We start from the raw sequence: 23063 nt of genomic DNA, 5'->3' as shown, positions 1-23063 counted from the left end.
GCTCTTCCTCATTCTCCTTTGCTGGCTCCTTCTACTCTTCCCAGCCTCCACCTCAGGCCCACCATCCCTAGAAGATCTCAGGATTGGCTTTAAACACCAGCCACTCTCTGAAGATGTCTATCTTTTGACCCAACTAGCTCTGAGCTGAGTCTCCCACTCACAGTGTCCTCTGCACCCTGGCTCAGCACTGCCCAGTGCCTCTGCTCTTGTTCAGCCCAGTTCCTGGCCACCTTCTCAAGGTCTCAAAGGGCTCTGCTCACCCAGAGGTCTCTCTTTTTCTCTTACCTTTCTCATCCATTTCATCTAAACATATCCCAAATCCTGCTTCTTGCACCTTCTGGTCATTAATTTTCACGCAGGTGGCTGGAACACTCCAGTCCCACAGTCTGTCCTCTGGGGGGACCCCAACACCCCAGCCCATGGACCACTCTCTCGGAACACCTTCCAACACTCCAGCCCACAATCTGTCCTCTGAGGACCCCAATACCCCATCCCACTACCCATCCTCTAGGAATGCCTCCCAGTATCCCAGGCCACAGCCCATCCTCTGGAAGGACTCTCCCAACATCCTAGCCCACAGACTAACCTCTGGGAACACCCCCCAGCATCCCAGTCTGTGGCTGCACTTTTCCGGGGCCCACAGTCTCAGCCTGGCCTCTCCCCACTGAGCCCAGTATGTCTGACCTGCAGAGAGATGCCTGGGGCTCACTCCTAAAGACTCCACAGAGGGCTGCCTGGGTGGCTTAGTCGTTAAGCGTCTGCCTTCAGCTCAGGTCATGACTCCAGGGTCCTGAGATTGAGCCCAGCATCGGGCTCCCCACTCAGCAGGAAGTCTGCTTCTCCCTCTCCCACTCCCCCTGCATGTGTTCCCTCTCTCACTGTGTCTCTCTCTGTCAAATAAATACAATCTTAAAAAAAAAAAAAAAAAAGACTCCACAGAGGCTGCCCTGAGCATTGGGCTGAGCTCAGACTGGGACAGAACATCCACAGTCAGCAGAAGAAGGGCTACACCCCTGAGACCCTGGGTGCAGTTGTATCCTGAATAGGGACAGAGGTGGGAGAGCCACTATATGAGGTCTGAGTGGTAACAGAGGGGCAGTGCCCCTCTGCCAGCCCAGCCTCCACCATGGCTGAGCCCGGTCCTTTCCCTCTGAGCAAGATTCATACCAAAATGACCAAATTGCCACCAACTTTTAGAAAAATATAGATATTATGGCTGATATTTCAAACCCCATGGAATGCTCCTGTCTTCCCACCTGGTCCTGAATGTGTCCTCTGGCTCTGCTTCCTTCCCCAGCAGTCTTGTAGCAGTGATTCCCCTCCAGGATCCCTCCAGGTCCTGCAAGAGCCCTGCCCACCCCTATAGGCCCCTCCTTGGTCTGTCCTGCCACAGACTTGACCCCCTCCCTACCCATGCCTTGCCTGGAGGCATAGCTGAAGCTCACCATCCCTGCTTCCGGTTATGCTGTTTGACCTTGCTGCTCCTCCTGCAGATGTGCCCACAACCTGGGGAGGAACTCATTGGGAGGACAGGTCTGGATACAAGAGTGGCCAGAGGCCAGGGCTCAGTGCACAGGGACAGGGCACCAGACACAGGCTCCAATATCTGTCCCTACTGAGGGGGGAATGGAATTCTGCCTTTGGCCCCTTCTCAACGTGATCCAGCAGTTGTTGTTAGTTGCTCTGATCTGAGGGGATGACCGGACAATTGAGGGGATGTAACAAAGCCGGGGGGGAATCTGTGAGTTGTCTTCTCAGATGCTAAAGCCAGGCCTGGGCACCCCCAGCCCCTTCTGATGGTTCTTGACAGCAGAACTTGGCTGGGGTTTTGTAGGCACAGTAGAGTCTGCTGGCATTATGGAGCAGCGCTCAGGTTTGGTGCAAATGGGTTGGCAGAGGCATGAGGGACAGGAAGCAGGAGTACGACAGGGGTCCCAGGAGCCTGTCGTTGGTGCCCCTCAGGCCAGCAAGCTGCACCTAAACAACTGTCTTTTTGGTGCACTGCGTTGCCTCCTGTCCTGGGGATTCGGTGCCGTCCCCTGCACAGGCATGCCAATTAAACAAACTGAATTACTGAATGAAGACCGACACTTTGGTTTCACAGTAGTGCATAAATCAGCAGCGACAATATACATCGTTTGGAATACAGTACCTTCGTAAATTTTAAAGACACTTTCCTTCAAGTTCTTTGATCACTTGACATTATACAATAATGAAAAGAGAAAAAGAAAAATATATATTGGCTGCTGTGAAAATCTTATTAAAAAGAAATCGCTCCGCAGCGATTTGCTTTCCTCTTGCGGACAGTCTAAGGTCCTAAGAAAACACTCCAGTCATCCAATAGTCCTTGCCACGTTAAGCACTACTCAGGCCCAAAGCTTCGCGGTCAGTTCAGAGCCGTCTAGGGGTGTGGCTGCCTCTGCAGGTAACAGCTGAGTTTGTAGGGGTGCCTCTGTAGTAGGGTCTGTGTCTGCAGGGGCGCGGCTGTCCGTGGGGGCGGGGTTGTGTCAGAGGTGCCTGAGTCCACTGCACTTCTTCTAGTTGATTAAGCCAGAAAAGGAACAGGCACAGCCCCTGGGGGGGAGGGGGCCGGTACAGCCCAGGCCCAGGGGTCAGCCTCCTTCTCAGTTCGCCCTGCGGAAAGGTAGATGTGTCTCTGCAGTGAGTAGCACAGCGCAGGCTATGCCTCTGCCCCACACCAGGCCAGCGCACAGTCTGCCTCTGTATCCCTTCAGATGGGATTTGCAACGTGTGAACTTGGGTAGAAGTTTCTAGAACGTGCAACCCAACAGCACTGTTTGCCCTTTTATGCTCTCGTTTTACACAGTCTCCGATCCTGTGACGAGAGTTGCCCTTCCTGTGCTGTGCCCAGGGAAGGTCACGAGTGGGTTGTGCTCAGAAGCATGCCCAAGAGACCTCCAGGAGTGATGCCCCACTGCTGCAGTCTGGACCTGGGCCACCCTGGGCTGCCTCCTGCCCTCGGCAGGACCCCCTCTTATGTCAGGCCCTGCTGCCAGCCCCCACGCGAGGAGAGGCTGTCTCTTCTACCTGCACTTCAAGCTGTTCCCCTTATTCCTGTGTTGCTATGTTGTTGACTTTTGTCCATCCTGCAAACCAGTTTGAAACTGTCCTTTGCCCCTCAAAAAACAGACTTGCCCTGGGGCGAGTCCTCACTACTGTCTCCCGTGGAGCGTGCCTCCTGCTTCGCAGTGCACATTGGGTTGGGGGCACGGAAACCACAGCGGTGCGGCCAGAGCACCGACCTCACCACCGAGAGGCCAGAGAGGGCACCAAGTCGGGCCCCACCATGGGCAGGACTGGGCCGCTCAGGTAGCACCAGTGCCCAGTGCATGGGCGACTGTATGAGAGGAGCCCGCTGGCAGGAGCACCCCCGGATGCACAGGAAAGGGCCTCCCCAAGGTGGTGCAGCCGCCCACAGGAGCTAACCAGAGAGACCTGGTCTGTGGGGTCTCTTCCTCTATTTCCACTATATAGGAAAGATGGAAAACTCGCCGAGCTGCACAACCGCTCACCCCTCCTCTGCAGACCACCTCCTCTGAGCCTCTAAGCTTCTACCTTATCCTTCCCCTTTTCTGGCCTTACATGTCTCCACGCAGGCCCAACTCTTCCCCACCGCACCCCAATCCTCCACCCAACCACCCCCCAGTCTCCCCCACACCCTGGAGTTAAACGGCTTTACTCCTCTCCCCTTTCCCAAGAGGCTTAGATCTCTCTGGTGGACAGGCGATGCCCCCAAGCTCCCCTCTGCAGCCTAGATCATGTGCAGCTGCCTTCTTGTCTCCACTGACCTCTCAAAGGCTCACAAACCCAGAGTCTGAGGGCTGTCCTCACCCTGCAGACCCTTTACCTGTGACGTGCCCCCAGACCCTGGCTGTGCAGGACTTCACAAGCAGCCAGTCCTTTGTGGTGCAATGCCAGGCACCTGCTGAGCCCCTGGCCCAGGTCTGGGTCTGTAAACACAAAAATGTCCACACACGGGGAAGCTTGTGCTTAATATCCATGTCCTTGGAAGGAGCTAGCGACATTAAATCCACTTATTCCGCTGTGTGTGGCCAGAGTGGGGGGGGAAAAAAAAGAGGCTCTGGGGGATTTAATGTTCCCCCCTGGCGCATTCCATTGCACAGAAACGCCTGACTAGCGCTCACGTGTGTGAAGCCGGCGGTGGCAGCAGATGCCGCCCTGCAGTTCAAGCAGAACGTTAATTGTCTGAACACGTCCAAACTCCGCTCAATATCCCCATGGCCCACCCCGGAATGAGGGACCCTGTTTGTCCTGGGAACCTGCCTCTTAGTGAGCTGCTCCCATCAAATCCAGAAAATGCTTGGTGTCGGAGTGAGCGCCCTATGCTCATGCCAACTACTCATTTTCCCACAGACGAACTTTCCTTGCTCCACAAAGTAACAACTGAACACAGGATTATCAAAACCCTACCTGCTCCCCAGAACAGACGGGTTAGTTCCTCACCTCCTCTCTCCCCACTGGCCTGAAGATTTGATCTCTCTCAACAAAAGTGAAGTTGTAAGGTCCAAACTGATAGCTCCGGAACGCTGAGTGGAGAGCAATACTCTTGAGCAAGAAAAACTGCAGGCGCAGGGCGCGGGCCGGGGCAGCCCTCCTCCGCACCTCCCAGCCTGACCACGCCCACAGACGTCACCGCGGGCAACGCCCCCCGACCCAGGGCAGCCAGCAGGACTTGGAGAAGGGGGCTCCCTCACCCCAAGAGCTACAGGAGACTCAGGAAACGGAGAAAAAATGCTCTTGATAAAAGGTCAGACCCTCTCTGAAAGCTGACGAAGTCTGCTCGCTGTGCCCATTACAAGGTCTAGTTTATTGAAGGTAGCCAAGTACAGGTTTTTCCCTATGAACAAGAATTCGGAAAACGTGACTATTTTGCCTCCTTTTTTTCTCTTCTGCATTTGAAGAGTTCTCAGCTATTGCTGATAAACCTGACCAGCATTCCTCTTATTTTCTCATCGCCTGTTTCCTCTCCAGACTAGGACTGGGGTCAATGTTACATTTGTGGAAAGCTCACTCTTTCTCTCATACAACACACATAAAGAGACGTCAACACAGAGGTACACAAACGCACGGACAGATGCATCAGACACACAGACACACAAACTAAACACAGATACAGATAAGTAGACACATAGACACACACACCACACAGACACATAAATTGCATACACACACAAGGAAATACAGGCGCACAAATACACACACATACACACAGAACAGAAACTACACAGAGACACACACATACCACAAGTATACACTGTACACAGACATATTAACCACACAGAGAGACAGGGACACACACAGAAACACTGCCACACTGCAGTCCCAGGGCTGGCCACAACCACAGGGAGCCCAAGTTGTCTGAGATAAGGTCCAGTATGGCATTTCAGACACCTCGTGTCAGATTACTGTGCACGTCATGTGTGACACAGCTCACATGTGCTGTGCCTGGTGACTCCATCCACGTGGGGCAGGGCACTGTGGAGTCTGTGACCACAGCAGAAATGCTGACGTATCGACGCTCATCCCTGAGCCTGAGCATCCTCCTCCAGCACCTCAAGAAACACCAATTCAGGATAGTGTCACAGGGGGCCCAGAGTATGAATGTGCAGGCACCCTTAATGGTTACTGCCCTCCTTACAGAATAATATCCACACCTGGGGAGCCTTGGTGTGCAGGCTGACAGGTCCAAAGGAGGATCATGAAGCACAAGGAGGGCAACTATGACCAAACACATAGTTTACTAATGCCTGGGTTACTAATGTTCACCTGTGTACTCAGCCAGATGCCTGTGTTTCTAACGTTCACCTGCTGACTCCGCCTGGCCAGCAGGGCTGACTGCATGCTTCCTTCTTCCTCCTTCATCAAAAGCCCCTAATATTCTTTATGTAGCTGTTAAATATTTGTGGTGGGATCAACTATCCCTGCTCCAGGAGTGAGTGCATGTGGCCCAAGTTATGGAAGAAATCCCACCCCTGCCAGGGATTGGCATCCACATGTCCCAACCCACATGGCAACAAAGCCCACACAGAGCAGGGTTCCATGCTGGACTAAGTTTCAAGCTCTCCATCTCTGGGCTCCTTAATCATTGCTAAGCCACCCTCTTGCTAGTTGAAGCCAGGTCCAATTAGGGATTCAGGCAGTTAAGAATGAGGATTGGATGGAGATAATATTAGTGGAAACTACAGCATAATTCATGGTGCTGGCACTGTACCATGGAGAAGTTCTGAATTTCTTCAGTCAGAAGTGAGTGGGGACAGTCTCAGAAATGATGTAGTGATCCTGAGCTGGGCAGGAAGACTTCATCAAAATCTAACCATAGAGTCACACTTTTCTTGGATGACTTGGGAAATTCCTGAGAGAAATTCTAAAATAGGAGCTTTCTAAATGGTCTTCGCAAAAAGGAGTATCATTGGAATCAGACATAAAGGCTAAATAAAGGTGGCTCTTTTCAAATATACAGTGCTTGGAGGTATAAATTCTGAAATACCTGTAATAAAATCTGTTTGCTTACATGATAGAAGTAGTGGTGGGTTTTATATGGATGTGTGGATGAGCATATTTTATGTGTTTGTGGGTGATCCAGTGAAGTGCCCCTGGCTTCTCACCCTCAACAGACAGATGTGACTCAGAGCCATCTCCATCCCAGTCCTCAACCGCCACTTCACATGGAAATCTGTCTGCAGCTCTCCTTTGGAAATCCTACCTTCTCTCAGGGGTCCCTGTGACCACCCACTGTGCAGGCCTCTCTGGCCACCAGCCTTTGCCTGCTCTAACTGCATCGGCTACACATCCTGTTCACCCACTGCTGCCCACAGGTGGTTCAACTCAGCCCAGCCTCACTGACCCCTAAGAGATGTAGGAGAGAGGGGACACTGGGCAGAGAGCCAGGGCAGCTTTCTTGTCTCTTAGTCCAGCCGAGAGAGTGACCTGAGAAAGAAAAATCAAATGCAGACTCACATGGGTGCCCTTTATCTACTGCTATGTAACAAACCAGCCCAAGTTTAGTGGGAAAAATACCATTTTATCATGCTTCCAGATGCCATGGGTCTGGAACTCAGGCACCATGGAAAGAGTTCATCTGAGCCCCAGTACAGTCAAGGTGGCACAAAGGCAGGAAGCAATTTGAGACTGGGAACTGGAAGTATTGGGAGGTGGCCTCATTCATTTCTGTTGTGGGATTGCCTGCCCTCCCATGTGGCTTCTGCCCTGATTCTTGGACTCCCTCACAGCATGGCGGCAAGGCCCCAAGGGACAGGAATTGGAAGCTGCCAGTTCCTTCAGCTCTGTATCCAGGACTGGCACGTGTCACTTCCATCATACTCCACTGGTCAAGATATCACAGAGGCTAGGTTCAAAGGGAAGGACACAGTCTCCGGTTCTTGATGGGAAAAATGTCAAAGAACATTAGAGCCATATTTTAAATCACCACAGACTGCATCCTAGCCAAGGATGCAGCAAGGGAACAATGAAGGCATGATGCAAACAATGGGAGGAATTCTGGCCTTCAAGTCTGCACTTTAAAGGCAGTTTAAAATGTAATGAGCTGTGGAGCAATAGGAACTGCTCCTAATTGCTCTAAAAGTTTATTTTTTTAATGTAAGGAGCTAGAGGAAAATTCATTGTGTAGATTCCATTGTATAGGGAAAAAAAATCTTTGAAAAGTGGCTGGGGTGAGGGGCGCCTGGGTTGCTCAGTCGGTTAAGTGGCTGCCTGCGGCTCAGGTCATGATCCCAGGGTCCTGATCGAGGCCTGCATCAGGCTCCTTGCTCAGCAGAGAGCCTCCTTCTCTCTCTCCCTCTGCCTGCCGCTCCCCCCGCTTGTGCTCTCTCTCTCTCTCTGTCAAGTAAATAAATTAAAAAATCTTAAAAAAAAAAAAAAAGTGGCTGGGGTGGGGCCCACGAACCAGGGCTCCCTGTGGCTGGGAAGAGCCTGCTCCTCACACCTGCTCACCCATGAGAACAGTGTCCCTGAGGCTTCCCACCAGCAGTAGGTCTAGCCCACTCCAGCCTGGGTAAGTCAGGGGGCAATGCCCAGAGTCCTATACCTGTGCCAGCTCCACTAGGACCAGTGTGTCAGCTTCAAGTTTCCCTGTGCCCTGTGCTGAGCCTGGGATGTTACTGCTTTGAGAAATTATGGTCCCTCCAAGGACCTCCTTCTATCCAAGCCAATTAAAGGAAGAGGGATAGCAAAGGGGCCTGGGCACTGGTGCCTCCACTGGGCATGTACATGCACAGCAGAGTGTAAAGCTGGGGCTGGGGTCACAGCAATGCCACACAAGGAATTCCCCAGGGACAAGTGACACCAAATGCCTGTGGCCACTATGACATGCCAGCAAGACCAAGCACAGGAGGCCAGGAACCACTCTTGGACTGATGGCAGTTTACAGTATGTGGCCCATGTTGCACACAGCAGAGCTCACCTATCCACAGGCCAAAAGACCCCGCAGTGTAGCAGGGCTGGTGGAACCAGTTCTCAAACCTTCTTTGGTCTGCCCCCCCCCCACCAACCCCCATGTTCCTGCACTCAAGCAGACAGCTCAGGGACCCACAGCATGCAGCCTGCAGCCAGGGAGTACTTGGACAGCATTTGGACATCTACCTGTGCCTTCTAAGAGCAGTGCCAGGCTGCCCAGCCTGCAGGGTGGTGGGATAATCGGGTATCCCTGGGCACTCCTGTGGCTACTTTAGTCTCAGATGGACTCCCCATGAGTTAGAAGTCCCATGGTCGTGGGACTCCCTTTCAGATTTGCAAAGGGAAAGAGGTTCACCGTGGGTGGCCCTGTGGTTGAAAGGACCTAGGGCTAATACCATGGGGGTGGGTAATCCTTCGTGGCCTATTCCTGAGGTCCTGAGTGACTACACAAGCCCTGGCCAGCCTGCCTGGCACCCTGGAGGTCTGGCAGGGCAGAGTCTAGGCTCTCAGGGTGGAGGAGCCGTGCCCCCAGCCCCTCCATGCCCAGGATTCATGTCCTTCTTACTGAGCCTATCGGGATTTCCAAGAGACATGTCCTAGCAGAGATCCTTGCTATAAAGTATTTACCTACAAAAAAGGGAGTGATTAATCAGCCTTGTCAGTGCTAAAGCTGAGCTGTACTGAGATTAAGAGCTAGGAAGGATCAGAAGACCCCAGTCCATGGAGCAGAATGAAACCCCAGGGGTCTCCCACTCCATGTTCCCTACCTGCCCGGGCTAGCAGACCCAATGTGGAGGAGGCCCCAACCCCAGTGCCTGGCCCCACACTCGAATAGCCAGCATGTGGAAGCCCAGTTGCCCATACCTCAGACTTCTCCATTCTCTTCCACTGTCCCCAAATGAAATTATCTTAGCTAGTTTTGCAAGTCAAGACAATTTACACGTACATGGACTTAGGAAGCTCTTTCTGATATACGTAGATTTCTAGTTAACCCAGATGCTTCTAGTTGACAACCTCAGAAGCCAGTGGTCACCTTGATGCTGGACAGTATTCCCTGCCTGATGAAAATGAATGACCCGCCTTAGTGTTCATTGTTAAACACCTGTCAGCCAGGTACTACCTCCACATTCTCTAGTGCTCAAACAGCCACTGGGGCAAGTGCTGCCATTTGTAGATGAGGTGTGTCTTCCAGAAGTGGACCTGTCAGAACTGGGCCCTGTGTCCAGCAACAACACAGAGCCAGCAGTCACTCCTGGTCATGAATCAAGTGGTGGAGCAGGGGCTACCTACTACACAACCACCCTGCACTTCTCTGCACTCAGGCCTGCTCCCAGGGCTGGGACATGCTCAAGAAAACCAATCCCAGCCCCTGAAGTTTGTACTTGGGATCTGAAGGATGGAGTGTACCAAGTGAATAAACTGCAGAGCAAGGCAGATGGCCATGTGATTGCATGGAGGGTGGACAAGTTCGAACAGAGGCACGAGAGGCTGGCAGCCCTGTAAGCAAGCACTAGGGAAGGGGAGGCTATCAGACCCTGGGGGATAATACTGGAGGTGGTCTATGCTAAGAAAACCAAAAGAATTTGTCAGGGATTCTAAAGGTGAACACTAGTGTCAGGCACCATATTAAGTTTTTCTAAGTCTAAACAGATGCAGCTTCATATGCATTGTAAATGCACATCTACTACTTTTATTGGTAGAGAAACACACATGATGCATCACACCATCTAATTGCCTCAGAAGGGATTAATCCACAGTTCAAAATGTTGATGGAAACTGCTAATGAAATTAAGGAGTCTTCATCAGTGACTGAGGACTCCCACTCGTAGCACAGTTTGTGTCTGTCTTTCCTACAGTTTACCTTTCCATAGGTTCTGCTGCACTAATTTCAATCTGCAAAAATGAACTATAACTTCAGGCCTCATAAATCGACAAGATTAAAAAATCAAATTGAAGAGGACAGGTAACTGTTTTACAGATTTGTCTTGGACAAAAATGAAGAAACCGTTACTATGAAAATCAAAGTCCCTCTTTTTTTTTTTTTTGAGTGGAATAAATGTAGGAAAGAGATAATCCTCCAGCATTTCTGAAGTTAAAGAAAAAGAGCTCCTAACAAGTAGGTCTCAGGCAATTGCTTCTGAACAGTGCAAACACAGCAGAGACAAAGCCAGGTAGGTAGAAGGCATGGCTGTCCAAGCTGTTTGCAGTTCCCTGGACCACACTTCTGGTGATGACTTTGCAGTTGCCTCCTCTGCAGCAGTTTGACTCAGAATGCTTTTTCATTCAGTAATTTTTATCTAGGTTCTATCAGTAATTACCATATTGGAAATTAAAATTAAAATGTTTTAAAATATTGATTCATCTTAAAATAAAATAAACCCATTACTTAATTTTCTTTGAGATTTGAGAGAGCGAGAAAGAGAGAGAGAGAGCACACACAAGCAGGAAGGGCAGATGGAGAGAAAGAGAATCCCAAGCAGACTCCATGCTGAGAGTTGAGCCCAATGTGAGTCTCGATACCACAACCTGTGCTAAAACCAAGAGTCAGATGCCTAACCAACTGCACCACCGAAGTGTGCCAACAAACCCATTACTTATTAACATGAATACTATTCTGAAAAACTATTTTCCAAAACTAAAAAATTTAGTGATTTAGTGAGCAGAGCATTAACATGTTTATAATCTTTTTATCATCTGGCTTATGGGAAGATAGCTGGAATCTCACTTCTGTTTCTGCCATCCGTATATTACAATATAGTTTTGGTTGCAGGATATGAAGAAAATTTAGCTTCATGTAGAAACATAGTTGGAAAAGGGAGAACCTTATGGGACACCATGAAAGGGAAACCAAGGGGTCCTCGAACAAGATTTTGAGAACAGCTCTTCTAGAGGCATGTCAGTCCACTTGGTTAGGGAGTTGGCCCTCAGAATGTGGGTGGAGGGACAGTTCATTTCTGAGCATAGGCCTCACCTGTTTTCAACTGTTCTCTTGCCCTGGGTAGTCAGAAAGGCATGTGTGCAGAGCCCTGCCTAACCCATTGTCTAGAGTCGTTCAGCCAAGACTAGCCAATCCAGATACGTGAGAGAAACAAATGTTGCATCTTGTATGCCACCAAATTTAGGGGTAGTTTGTTATGCAGCAAAAGCTGACTGACAACAAAAAGGTTGTGATTTAAAAAATACCTCACAGATTATGGAGATTTTGAGCCAAGGTAAAAATAAAAGACTAATCTGGGCATGCACAAATTTGGTCATGGATAAATTCCCAGAAACCTTCTCTCTTTGGATTCTCTAGTGCAAAACAATGTGTCCCTCTCCCAACATAAAATATCTCCTTTTGCCTTCATCTAGTTTACCTCAAGTTTGAGCACACCAGGCCTGTTAGCCAACTCTCCTACCCTATTCTCAGTCCTTCCCTTTGCAGAGAACCTACCATACACACAACTCTAGAAGACGCAGCTCTCAAATCCTACCCCATGGCAAAATGGACCAGAAACACACGCCTGACCTCAGGCCAATGGGATGGGAACCAGGACAGGTGGGGGTGGAGGACAGGGGAACTGATCCTGAAGGCTCCTGGTCCCCAGCTCCCAACACCAGCCACTCCCCTTGAAACTACCCATTCTTTTACCCATTCCTCCTTTGTCACTGGAGTGAGTTTGGTTTTTGTAATCAAAAAAGTCTAAACTAGACTGGAATGTCTTTAATGCTCTATCAAAGATTATTTTTTGGTTGTAGCACATCCACCAGCGCTAGTCTAACCAGATAAGAAAGTTCAGCTTACATTTTTATGACAGATGTTTTATTCATAGGGAATTAAAATTTAAGGATATACAGGACACAAACATGATATATAGTATACTTGCTATGATAGATACTGCTCACAGAAAGGCCTCAATTTAAGTTACATACTGCATATGCTAAAATGTGCACCTGGGGAGAAGAGGGAGACCAATGGCCTTTTTGTTTTGGTTTTTGTTTAAATAACCTCTAGATGCATTTAAGTAATACTAATCATTTAATGTTCAAAAACCTTTTAATAAACAAATTCAGGGTAATATTAATTGAAATATTTATAATACGATTTAATCATTACACAGTATTTCCAATGTACAATCAAGACAATACACAACACTTGAAAAGAAGAAAAAAGAAAAAAAAAACAATCTATTGCACCCACAAGTAAAAAAGCTTTTTATTCATTTTGGGGATGCTGCAATTCAGTATTTATATAAACATTTACACATTGTAGTAAACACAGAAGTCCTACATGTAATGCAGCATTATGGGTAAGACCCTTTTAAGTCTCAAAAATAAATGTTAGTGTCCACCTAGTGCCCCACGTGCAAGGCTGATTTTCCGATCATTATTCCATTCATTGTTCAATCATGAGTGATCAGTCTCCCTGCCCACCCCCATGCATTTCAGAGACCTAATATTTCTCATCAAACACACTACCTCCTGCACTCTAAACTGCAGCACTCTGCCTCCTTGCTTAGTCTCGTGGTGTCTCGCGATGGCCTTTCTCCATCTCAGTGTCCTGTTAAATAATCCTGTGTAGAGTCTGAAGCAAATGAATCCACATCCTCATTCTCTGAGTCGTCACTGCTGTCATCGGCAGCTGGCTCTCCTGTAAGGGCTATGCGAGCATAATCATCTGTGTCTATCGATTTGCAAAAGTGGATGGCATATTTCAGCTTCTCCTCCAGCACCTGCTTACAGGAATATCTAGGCAACTTCAGCAAAAAGAAGCAAGTGTAGGACTCAGGAAGGAAGTGATCAGGAGGGTTGTATTTATCCAATACCTATTGATGAAAAAATGTTAAGTAATCAGAGACTATGTACAAGGACAGGTGGAACTGGTAATCTCTTTTACTATGTTCATTAGACTCTTGACTCTCACAAAAATCATAATATTTTTGGCTAAGAATAACCAAGTATAGAAAACAAATACTCAAAAGGAGCAACTCAATAATTCCTAGGACTTACAGTCAAAAATAGCAATTGGCTCCTGTGGCAATTACTTTTGACAAATCAGTGCTGTGAACAGGGTCTGGCACAAGGCAGGCAGAGGACGTGGGCTCAGCACACACTGACATGGGGAATTCTCCTTAAACCCATTAGCCCCTTTCAACTACTATAGATAAAACACTATGAAGCCAGCAAGAATTGTGGACCCAGGAATTACCTATTTTGGGAGAGAAAAACTACATGTTGCTCTCAAAGATCTCTCTGACAAATGACTCCTATTTCACCCCCAGTCAGAGACTAAAGTTAGGCTGTGCTCAGAAAGGAGCCCATCCCCAGATCCTTTCAAGCAGGCAGGGAACATGGACCCTCCACACCAATCTGCCCCTCCGAGGAAGTCCGCCATCCCCCCAGTATTGCTACCTAGAAAGTCACACCTGTTGCCTCAGGGTAGAGGAGGGAGAGGGGGGTTAAGTCACTTCACCCCATCACTCGGCAGATAAACAAAGCCTGTTTCTGACCATTGAACCACAGAGTTATAAATCAAAGAAAAATTCTTGTTCTCAATATGATGGGTGCTCTTATTTTTCCCAGTAAGCAACATTACTTAATTTACCTAATTCAACCAGAGAATCAAATACATGCTTTAAATGACATGCGTGCTCAAAATCTCAAATATGCTGACATAATAGCAGTACCTTCTGGTGGAGGCCATATAAATTTTCCAGAAGCAGAAAGTGAGACCTAAGACCTATAGTCATAAAATTTTGAGTGATCAAATCAAAGAAGTTGGGTGTGCTCTTTATTACTGTTTCCAGGAAGAAGGAAAAACCACAAACCCATTTTCTAATCTGCTGTAGGATCATGTGCAAGGAGCATGCCCCCACAGCTGACACCATAAGATATGCAGGAACCGCACCTGGATGACGAAGTCTCTGCCTCGGAAGTCGGCGATGGTCCGGGGCAGTCTTGTCCGGCCCCACACAAAGCGAAGAAAGAGGGAACGCTCTGTGTTGGAGAAGGACTCCATCACCTCCCAGAACCACTGGATCAGGGATGCAGAAGGCTCGATTCCTTTGTATGTTGCCACTGACTTTAAGAGATGCAGAGGGATATCTGGGCTGCCACATACCTGCAGAGGGACATACCATCAGGGCTGGCTGACACTTCTGACTTTTCACTTCAGTACAGAGTCAAGCACTCTGTCTACCAAGGCTTGTTTCAGGCAGGATGTGTGTGAGAGCCAGAGTGGACAGTTGGGAGGACGGGTACCATGTGTTCAGGTGGATTTGCACTTGACCCTGTGCTCCACCCTGGTGTGGGACAGGGAGCTGCAAGGGGAGGAAGGACGCAGGCAGGGAACACCCACTTTTCAAACATGTTTTCACATCATGCACCAGGCATGAGCATAATTCAGATGTAAATTAAGTGCAAGATTTAACCAAGAAGTTAACTAGTGGCACTGAATTGGTGGCTCGATATGCAAAAGGCAGTTCTAGGGCAGCAGCACTCGGGGGCATACCATCGTCTCCAATTCATATCCAGTGAAGAGGGAAAGAAGGGGGACAGGAACGACTCGGGCCATTCCCTCCCGAACGGCAGCCACCTGCTCATCAAATTCATGGAGTCTGAAAGAAAAAACTCACTTTGCATTTCTATCTTTGATAATGTAGATCTTGTCCTGCTCATACCAAGCCTTACCACACAGATGACCAAGGCATGTGCCTTATAAAAATGGCATCACAGAGCTTCTCACATACCGAGTTCACCTACACTGGCACATAGAAGATAATCTTAAAAACTACCTAGAGCTTCCAAGACACAATTCTTAATATTTATTGCACACCCAGGAAGGAGCCAGAATTAGATGTGCATAATCAGAGAACCAGGCTCCACAGCACCCACAGTAAGAACCCTCTGGAAGCAAATACTGTGTTCAGGGCCTTCATAACTGGCGAGTTAGGGCATAAGGCAGAAATGAACACAAAGGGACAGCACAGCACACTTGCCGGGACCACCCACAACCAGAACTCAGCAAGCAAAGCCCACCCAATGTGCAATCTCACCAAGTACCTGGCCAGGTGTTTCTGGAGAACAAGGTCCACTGTGTGGACTTGTAATGTCAGGTGGAAGCAGCAAGGAGCAGCAGAAGCGAGATGGGTGGCGTTGCTGACCTGCCGCACAGCAACCATGCGGAATGCTGGTGTGAGGACCAGGCAGGGGTGGGACCAGCCCTGACACCCTGCTGCCCAGGAGAGTTCACAGACCACAGAGGGGCACCCACAGGTCCTGTGACTTCTGCCGGGACAGCTCCCAAAACAGGACAATTCTATCCACCTTGGTTTTCTAGTCAGAGCCAGGAATCTCAGGCAAGAATAACGAATACTCTGACTTGGAGTACAAAATAAGCTTTGATGACTACAGATCAGCAATCACTGGAACCAAGCCCACTAGCATTTTACTGTATGGTATTTCTGAAAAATGCAGCCATCCAAGCAAACTATTTCCTATTTTTGCTATTTACTGAATCAAAACAATGGAAGGCAGATGACCCCACCTGTAGTTTATTGCCAGCCGGACATACTCTGCACGGTTGTCCAGGGTGATGTGTGTGTACTTGGAGCTCAGCTGGATGTCCTGGCCACTTGCACTTGGCACAGTGAAGGGCAGGCTCATGGCCTCAAACTCCTCTGAGGTGGCTTCATTGTCACGGATGTACATGAGCCCAGGGATAAAATCCTTATCAACCTTTTAAGGGAAAAAACAGAGCCCACGTGTTAAGTCAGGGTCTTTACCACACTTCTGACTGCAGTTCACACCTGAGGTGTTCAGCCATGAGGGGGCCTCAGTCTGCACTGGGCATACCTCAAGGCTGCTGGTGTATTACACATGCCAGGAAATAAGAGACTGGCAGTGAGAAAGTACTTCATGCAGGGAGCTGAGGAAAGAGCTTGTAATTCCAGGAAGTCCTTAAAATTAACCACTAAGAGAGCAACAGCCACTGGTTGGAGATGGATCCCACCCTACAGTCATGGTACCCAGGGAAGTATGGCCACAGGGAAGATGCTGGCTGCGGTCAGCCAGTCATGTCTCCCCACCTGAAAGCCAAAGCCACCACCCAGCCACTCTCAAGCTCTGCTCCTCCACAGGAAAAATGGTGAACTTTCTTACCTGACAAGATTTAAAGTTGCAAAGCATCACAAAACAGATGGGTCTATCAAGTTCTAGAAGCAAACTGGCCTAACATCCACAGACCTTCTTTGCTACTAGAAGGTAGTCTGCAGCCAGGGATGCCCCCTGCACTCTGTACCAGGCACACTAGGTGTCGCATTTCCCCATCCCTGCCTTCCTGGTGGTTACCTCGCTGAGGTCTGCAATGGTGAGGCTCATCCCAGCCAGCTGCTTCCAGACAGGCTCGGCCAGGTTGAGGCTCAGGGGACTCCCAGTCCGGATAGCGATGCCCAGTAACACACCTGCTCATTCAAGGCAGAAGTAACAGGAGATACTTGAAATCAATGATAAAACATACAGTTCAATCAACACCACAGAATAGCTCTACACTGGGCCTCAGTGCCTCCTAAACCAATGTTACCCAAATTCATGGAGACAGGTCCATCCTTAAAACATTCTGTCCTGTTCTAAATTCATTGTTTCCTTTTGTGCCTATGGGCCTAGTTACTAACTCTTCTCTTTCTACCAATAGGTATAAGCCACACAGAGGTCAATCTCCATTTCTTTGACGGCAAAACAAACAGATGGAGTTTCTCAAGGAAGGTGGGTGTAGTACCTGGAGAGATATAGGCAGCAACAGGAGCACCCAGCACAGATACTTAATGGAATAGAAGGGAGGGACTGAACAACTACCAAAACCCCTCAGATCCGATCCCAAGTTTCAGATACATTTAAGCTATAGAAATAAGGTATTTCAGATACTCTGTGTGCCAGACACTTTCTGGCCCTTAGCACCCAGGCACTCACTGATGGTTGGGCTCTGCGTGTCGCTGCACCCGCACACTGAGAAAGCTAAAACCAAATACTCAAAGTATTTGTCATTCCCAAGACAGAGTAGACATTAAGTAACTGAGGCCTCATGCCCATGCGAGATGGCCCACCCAGAAAGCGGAACATGTTGGTGTGCACAGGCGCCCTGGCGGCAGGGCTGAACAGGTAGCAGTCACGGTTGGCCCCTGACTCGTCTCTCCCATTGGGTGTCACGATCAGAAGCGGGGTGAGTCCATTCTGCAGTTCTTCACAGATCTCGGCTATGGACTCACTGTAGCCTCCACCACAGTCATCCACAGATTCACCTTGAGGGAAAGGAGAGTCAGCAACTCATAGTCATGCCAGCAAAGCCCCGTAAGGTACAGCTAGATGGACTTCTCAGCCGTCCTTGTAACGCCCAATGCACTACTGTCTGTGCTCAGACTGCCAACCCTCAGGACCACGGGCCTGCCAGTGCATGCAAGTTCTCACCCACAAACTTGACTTTCCAGACGCGGTGGGGGAGGAGAAGGCTGTCGGGACTAAACGAGCTCATCTTAGCACACATCTGCCCAAAGACAGACTTGGTCCCATCAGGGCCTGCTAGGCCGCCTTTACTCCTTGAACGTTTGACCTAGAGATGAGAAAAGAAATAAGTATGAAACAGCTACAGCAGCAGAAAGCACACAGCTACTATCCTCCACAGCTAACCAGCCCAGGACACCTGTGGCAACAATAAGCCCTACAGCCATTTGACCCTCTTGTTACCCCTTTATTCCCTACCCTGATCACCAGGGTAGAAGTCCAGCCAGCACTCTGCTGCTGGACCTAAAGAGCTGTCACGAGTGGAGCCCACAGGCAGCAGCATTCAGATGCTGCTGCACTCACCCAACAAAACAAAGCAAAACCCACAGAAAACATGTGTACAAGGTAAAGAGCTTCTAGACTAAGCCTCATTTCTCTCTGACTGCTCCTCTTCCTCCCTCCTGCACACAAACGCTCTGAGCACCTCAAAGACTGGTCTCACACTCCTTTCCCCTCACTGGACACCACAGGTCTACTTGCTCAGGCCTCACACACAGGATGCCCACTGGATGGCTGTGCTAATGGAAGCTCTGCTATAATCATGGGAGGCATGGCCCCTGCTCCTCCGAGTGCATGCAGCATGTTGCCACAGCACAGCACCCCTCAGGACTGGTGGTGTCTGAGTAAACAGTCCCTCAAGAAATCACAGACCTCGGTTGGCCATTCACGTGGGGTGGTGGCAATCCACGTGGTCAGGAACTACAATATGATTCATCCTCACACTTCATAACTTTAGCCATGGCCAACCACTTTACCACACTGCCTCAGCCTCCATGAATAAGATGCCAGGAACTCCAAAAGCAGCTCTCCTTGGCAGACTATCAGGACTCTGAGCTTCAAACCAAATGGCTGAGACCAAACCTGGAGGCACCACCTCAGCCAGAACAGAACCTTCATCCCCTCCCTTTACTCATCTGAATGTATCCTACTCCAACTCTTGGGGTCACTGCATCTCCCCCAAGTACAATCACTTTTTCTACCTGTATTTCTAACCTTAAGCTAAGATTTTCAAACAGATCAGACCAAGAGCCCTCAAGGCCCTCACCTGGTGTGGACTCAGTAACCCTGCAGTTTTGTAGGCTACATAGTGCTTCAGAATCACCTGAGAAGCTCAGTCTAAAATAATGGCAAAATGAAAAGTTAAGGAAAAAAATGTTCATGAAAATACACTTTTCTATTGCCTCCTCCAGCTAAACTCTCACAATCCTTAACTTCTTAGTAAGTTCTAGGGTGAGTTTAAATAGCTAATTCTCACACACAAATAATCATAAACAAGACTTACAAATAACGACAATAATGATAACAGCTTCCTATGGAACGAAATGTTCTTTGTGACACACATTTGATTGTATGTTCACAAATGTGATTTCATTTAAATCTCACAGCAGTTCTTCAAGGTACCCAATATCCCTGGAGGAAACTGAGCTACAGAAAGAGGGATGTGTCCACCCATGAGAAACAAGATGCAGACCCAGCTTCCCACTCTGATGAATGTCACATCACCTCCATTTACAATACTAATTAACAGAGACTGATGCTCTTAGCTCCTCTGAAGGAAATGGCTATGAGAACACAGCTATGACTCTGCAAGGACAGGCACCTATGTACCTGTGGCTACTTCTGGACAGTAGGAATGTAAGTCATTTTAATTGCCTTTAATCTGAATTTTCCAAATTTTCAGAAATGAGCATGCTCATTAATTCTGCAATAAATTTTAAATTAAAAATGTTTATGTACACTGACTTTCAGATTGTTATAAAACTAAATTATATTCAAACAAAGAAAAACCCTCCAGGAACATGCCTATGTTTTGGTGTCTCTAGAACACTTTGCAGACAGTATGAGAATATTTATAATAGCATTCCCATGGGAGAAGGCTGATGCCAACAGCAACCTGTAGCCACAGGACAGCTGACGCCACCTTTCTGGATCAACTCGTATGTTGAGCTCAACTCAAGATGAATGGAATACCTCCCATTCTCACCCCCTATTTGTACAATTCTATGTCCATCTTTGTGGAAGATCTTTCTAGCTTCAGGAGGAAAGTATGAAATCTGAACTGAAGAGGACCTAACTCTGGTACCAGAGGGCCACTAGGTATACTGGAGTATGAAATATGAAGTATGAAATATGAACTGAGCATGAATACTCATATGAGTATGAAATAGTATGAAGTATGAAATCTGAGCTGAAGAGGACCTAACTCTGGTACCAGAGGGCCACTAGGTATACTGGAGTATGAAATATGAAGTATGAAATATGAACTGAGTATGAATACTATTTCATGAGTATGAAATAGTATGAAGTATGAAATCTGAACTGAAGAGGACCTAACTCTGGTACCAGAGGGCCACTAGGTATACTGGAGTATGAAACATGAAGTATGAAATATGAACTGAGTATGAATACTCATATGAGTATGAAATAGTATGAAGTATGAAATCTGAGCTGAAGAGGACCTAACTCTGGTACCAGAGGGCCACTAGGTATACTGGAGCAGTCATGGCATGCTGCACTGAACGCTGTTTATGTGCATTTTTAAAATGCTAGTATGAATTTGTCCTTTATCCATTCTATTTTTCAAACACGTACTGAAGATTTTCATAACATAAGGCACTGTGCTGGAACATAAAGACAAGATGGAAAGAGGTATTCAAACATGATGAACCAAAATCTGAGATAAGAGAAAGACAGGAAAAACATGTCTAACCTGGGTTCCAGGTCACTATGGCTCAATGATGCCAAAAGCCCCAGATTTGAATACCTGTATTAGGCCGCTGGCCCTGACCAGGCACCTGTGTGTGTGTGACTGGGGCAGGCATATGATCTAGGAATGCCCAACCATCTGTGTTAGTCGAGCTTTCCTCACTTACAAACTTCAGTGTTTAAGACGTAATAACGTAGAACAAACCAAAATGATCCTCCAAGGTGGAGAAATAAAACCTTTTTTTATGAACCTAATTAAACAGCCCATTTGTTTGTAGAGTGGGCTGACTGACCTCCAGCTTAGCATTAACAAGTCTGACGTCAGTGAAGGGACTACTTCCATCAGTGTGGTCACATGTGTTCTCCAACAAATGACAAGAGTTTGTGTCTTAATTCAAAATGCCCCCAAGAACAACTCTGGAGAAACGTCTAGTCATGCAACCAACATCAGGGTAAAAATCATGTGTTAATATAAAGGAACAAAGAATTTGTTCTTTGTAACTCTGTTTCTGTTCCAAGAAGCGTGGCCATTTCATTTGCATGTTAAATGTCAAGTGCACACAATATCATAATCAGTGCTGGAGTTCTCTTGTTTTTAGTTAATTTTTTAAACTGTAAGTTTATCTATCCTTGGCAGCAGGATTAATTCAGAGATGGCCTACTTTCCATTTCTCCGATTATTATAGAACAGTATTAGTGATTCTGGTCTACTAAGAATGCAAAGAAAGCTATCAGAGCCAGAAAGGGTGTGAGGCTGGTAAGAACAGGAATTGTGCCCACATACAATTTGATGTATGGAGGGCCTTTGACTGGCCCTGCTTCTCAGAAACTAACACAAGGAGGGCAACTGAAGATACATTTGTAGTTGGGGCTGTGCCGAGAAGCCCTGCTATATCCCAGAAAAGTGGGCACAGCTTTCCAGCCCCCTGCAAAGAAATCTGACAGAGAAAACTAAGAGAACATGGGGTAGGTGGTCAGGAAAAATAATCCCACAGTCCCACTGTAGGGCAAGGAGAGGTGCTTACAATGTAATAAGGGGGAAAAAACAGCAAGTTACAAAAGAGAGACATCCAGTTTCAATTATAACAAAATACAAACACACCTCCAAATGTCAGTAGTAGTTATCACTATGTGGTGGAAGTATGGTCCTTTTTACTTTTCCCTCTTTGTTTATCTGTATGCATCCTTCTGGATTATCTGAAATAAATCTTTCTTACTTCTGTTACAAAGAAAACAATTTACATTCCCAACTCAAAGCCTCAGCACCACAGGACATCACAGACAGGTGGCACCTTACTCTCTAAAGCAAGGACACATGAGAAAGTTTGCTCTTCCCCCAAGCTGTGGGGGACCATAACTCCCAACCACGAAACCATCCCATCTGAGAAGTGTCAGACTAAGAACAATTCCACTTGTTACCTGAATCCGGTTCAACTCTACCACAGGACCATGCTGGCGATCTCGCACCATAGTTGCTTGTACTACTTTTCGGAAAGCTGCCTCCTAAAACATAACAGATGGACAAAATTTAGAATCTGCTATAGGAAATATTATAAATCATATATAAATCATGTCATAGTTTTGTTTTAAATATCCATTCTATTTTTCAAACATGTACTGAACATTTTTGTAACATAAGGCACTGTGCTAGAACATAAAAAGAAGGATAAATAACAGTAAATCGTCATAGTTTTGTTTTAAATAGCCTTTCCTAAAAGTCAAATTTTCTTTTTTTTTTATTAAGTTCAATTAGCCAACATTAGTTTTTAATGTAGTGTTCAATGATTCATTAGTTGCATATGAGACCCAGTGCTTATCACAATACATGCCCTCCTTAATACCCATCAACCGATTACCCCATCCCCCCACTCCCTCACTTCTGCAACCCTCAGTCTGTTTCCTGGAGTCCAGAGTCTCTCATGGTCTGTCTCCCTCTCTGATTTCTTCCCATTCAGTTTTCCCTCCCTTTCCCTGTGGTCCTCCACACTATTCCTTATGTTCCACTATGAGTGAAACCATATGATAATTGTCTTTCTCTGCTTGACTTATTTCACTTAGCATAATTTCTTCCAGTTCCATCCATGTCGATGCAAATGATAGATACTCATCCTTTCAGATGGCTGAGTAATATTCCAAAAAGTTAAATTTTCTTAAGAACAGTAACTATAAACTCTTTTTGAATCGTGGGGTGGTGTTGGAGGCACAGCCTGGAACCCATGCACAAACCTATGCAGAAGCCCACCATCTGGAGGCAAGAGGAGCCCACCACACTCTGGGGACAGAGTGGGGAGGGCCAGAGACTGGCACGTGTCTGCTCTGACTTAGAACAGAGGCCAGGCCCAGAGGATCGACTAGAAAACCAAGGGCTC

At 47.6% G+C, this 23063-nt stretch overlaps 2 protein-coding genes across 6 annotated transcripts in view; both read right to left on the bottom strand.

Annotated features, from left to right (window-relative positions):
* OCA2 (OCA2 melanosomal transmembrane protein) overlaps window positions 1–4578 on the bottom strand; it is a 480811-nt gene extending 476233 nt beyond the window's left edge. The window contains exon 1 of the mRNA XM_073887392.1: window positions 4453–4578. The gene's annotated coding sequence lies outside the window, so the exon portion shown is untranslated. The remainder of the gene's footprint in view (window positions 1–4452) is intronic.
* A 7656-nt stretch (window positions 4579–12234) lies between these two features.
* Window positions 12235–23063, bottom strand: part of HERC2 (HECT and RLD domain containing E3 ubiquitin protein ligase 2) — a 264269-nt gene continuing 253440 nt past the window's right edge. For all 5 annotated transcript variants that reach the window (XM_073887396.1, XM_073887397.1, XM_025852085.2 and 2 more), the window contains exons 86-93: window positions 22114–22197; window positions 17896–18037; window positions 17535–17729; window positions 16783–16895; window positions 15980–16170; window positions 14945–15050; window positions 14342–14554; window positions 12235–13259 (exon numbers count right to left, since the gene is read on the bottom strand). In XM_073887396.1, the coding sequence (XP_073743497.1) occupies window positions 12987–13259; window positions 14342–14554; window positions 14945–15050; window positions 15980–16170; window positions 16783–16895; window positions 17535–17729; window positions 17896–18037; window positions 22114–22197 (1317 nt within the window). In that variant the 3' untranslated portion in view covers window positions 12235–12986. The remainder of the gene's footprint in view (window positions 13260–14341; window positions 14555–14944; window positions 15051–15979; window positions 16171–16782; window positions 16896–17534; window positions 17730–17895; window positions 18038–22113; window positions 22198–23063) is intronic.

Source organism: Callorhinus ursinus, unplaced genomic scaffold (assembly GCF_003265705.2).
Source record: "Callorhinus ursinus isolate GAN/ISIS: 27379988/994484 unplaced genomic scaffold, GSC_fseal_2.0 scaffold78, whole genome shotgun sequence".
Lineage (NCBI taxonomy): Eukaryota > Metazoa > Chordata > Mammalia > Carnivora > Otariidae > Callorhinus > Callorhinus ursinus.
This window is presented reverse-complemented; position numbering and strand designations above follow the sequence as displayed.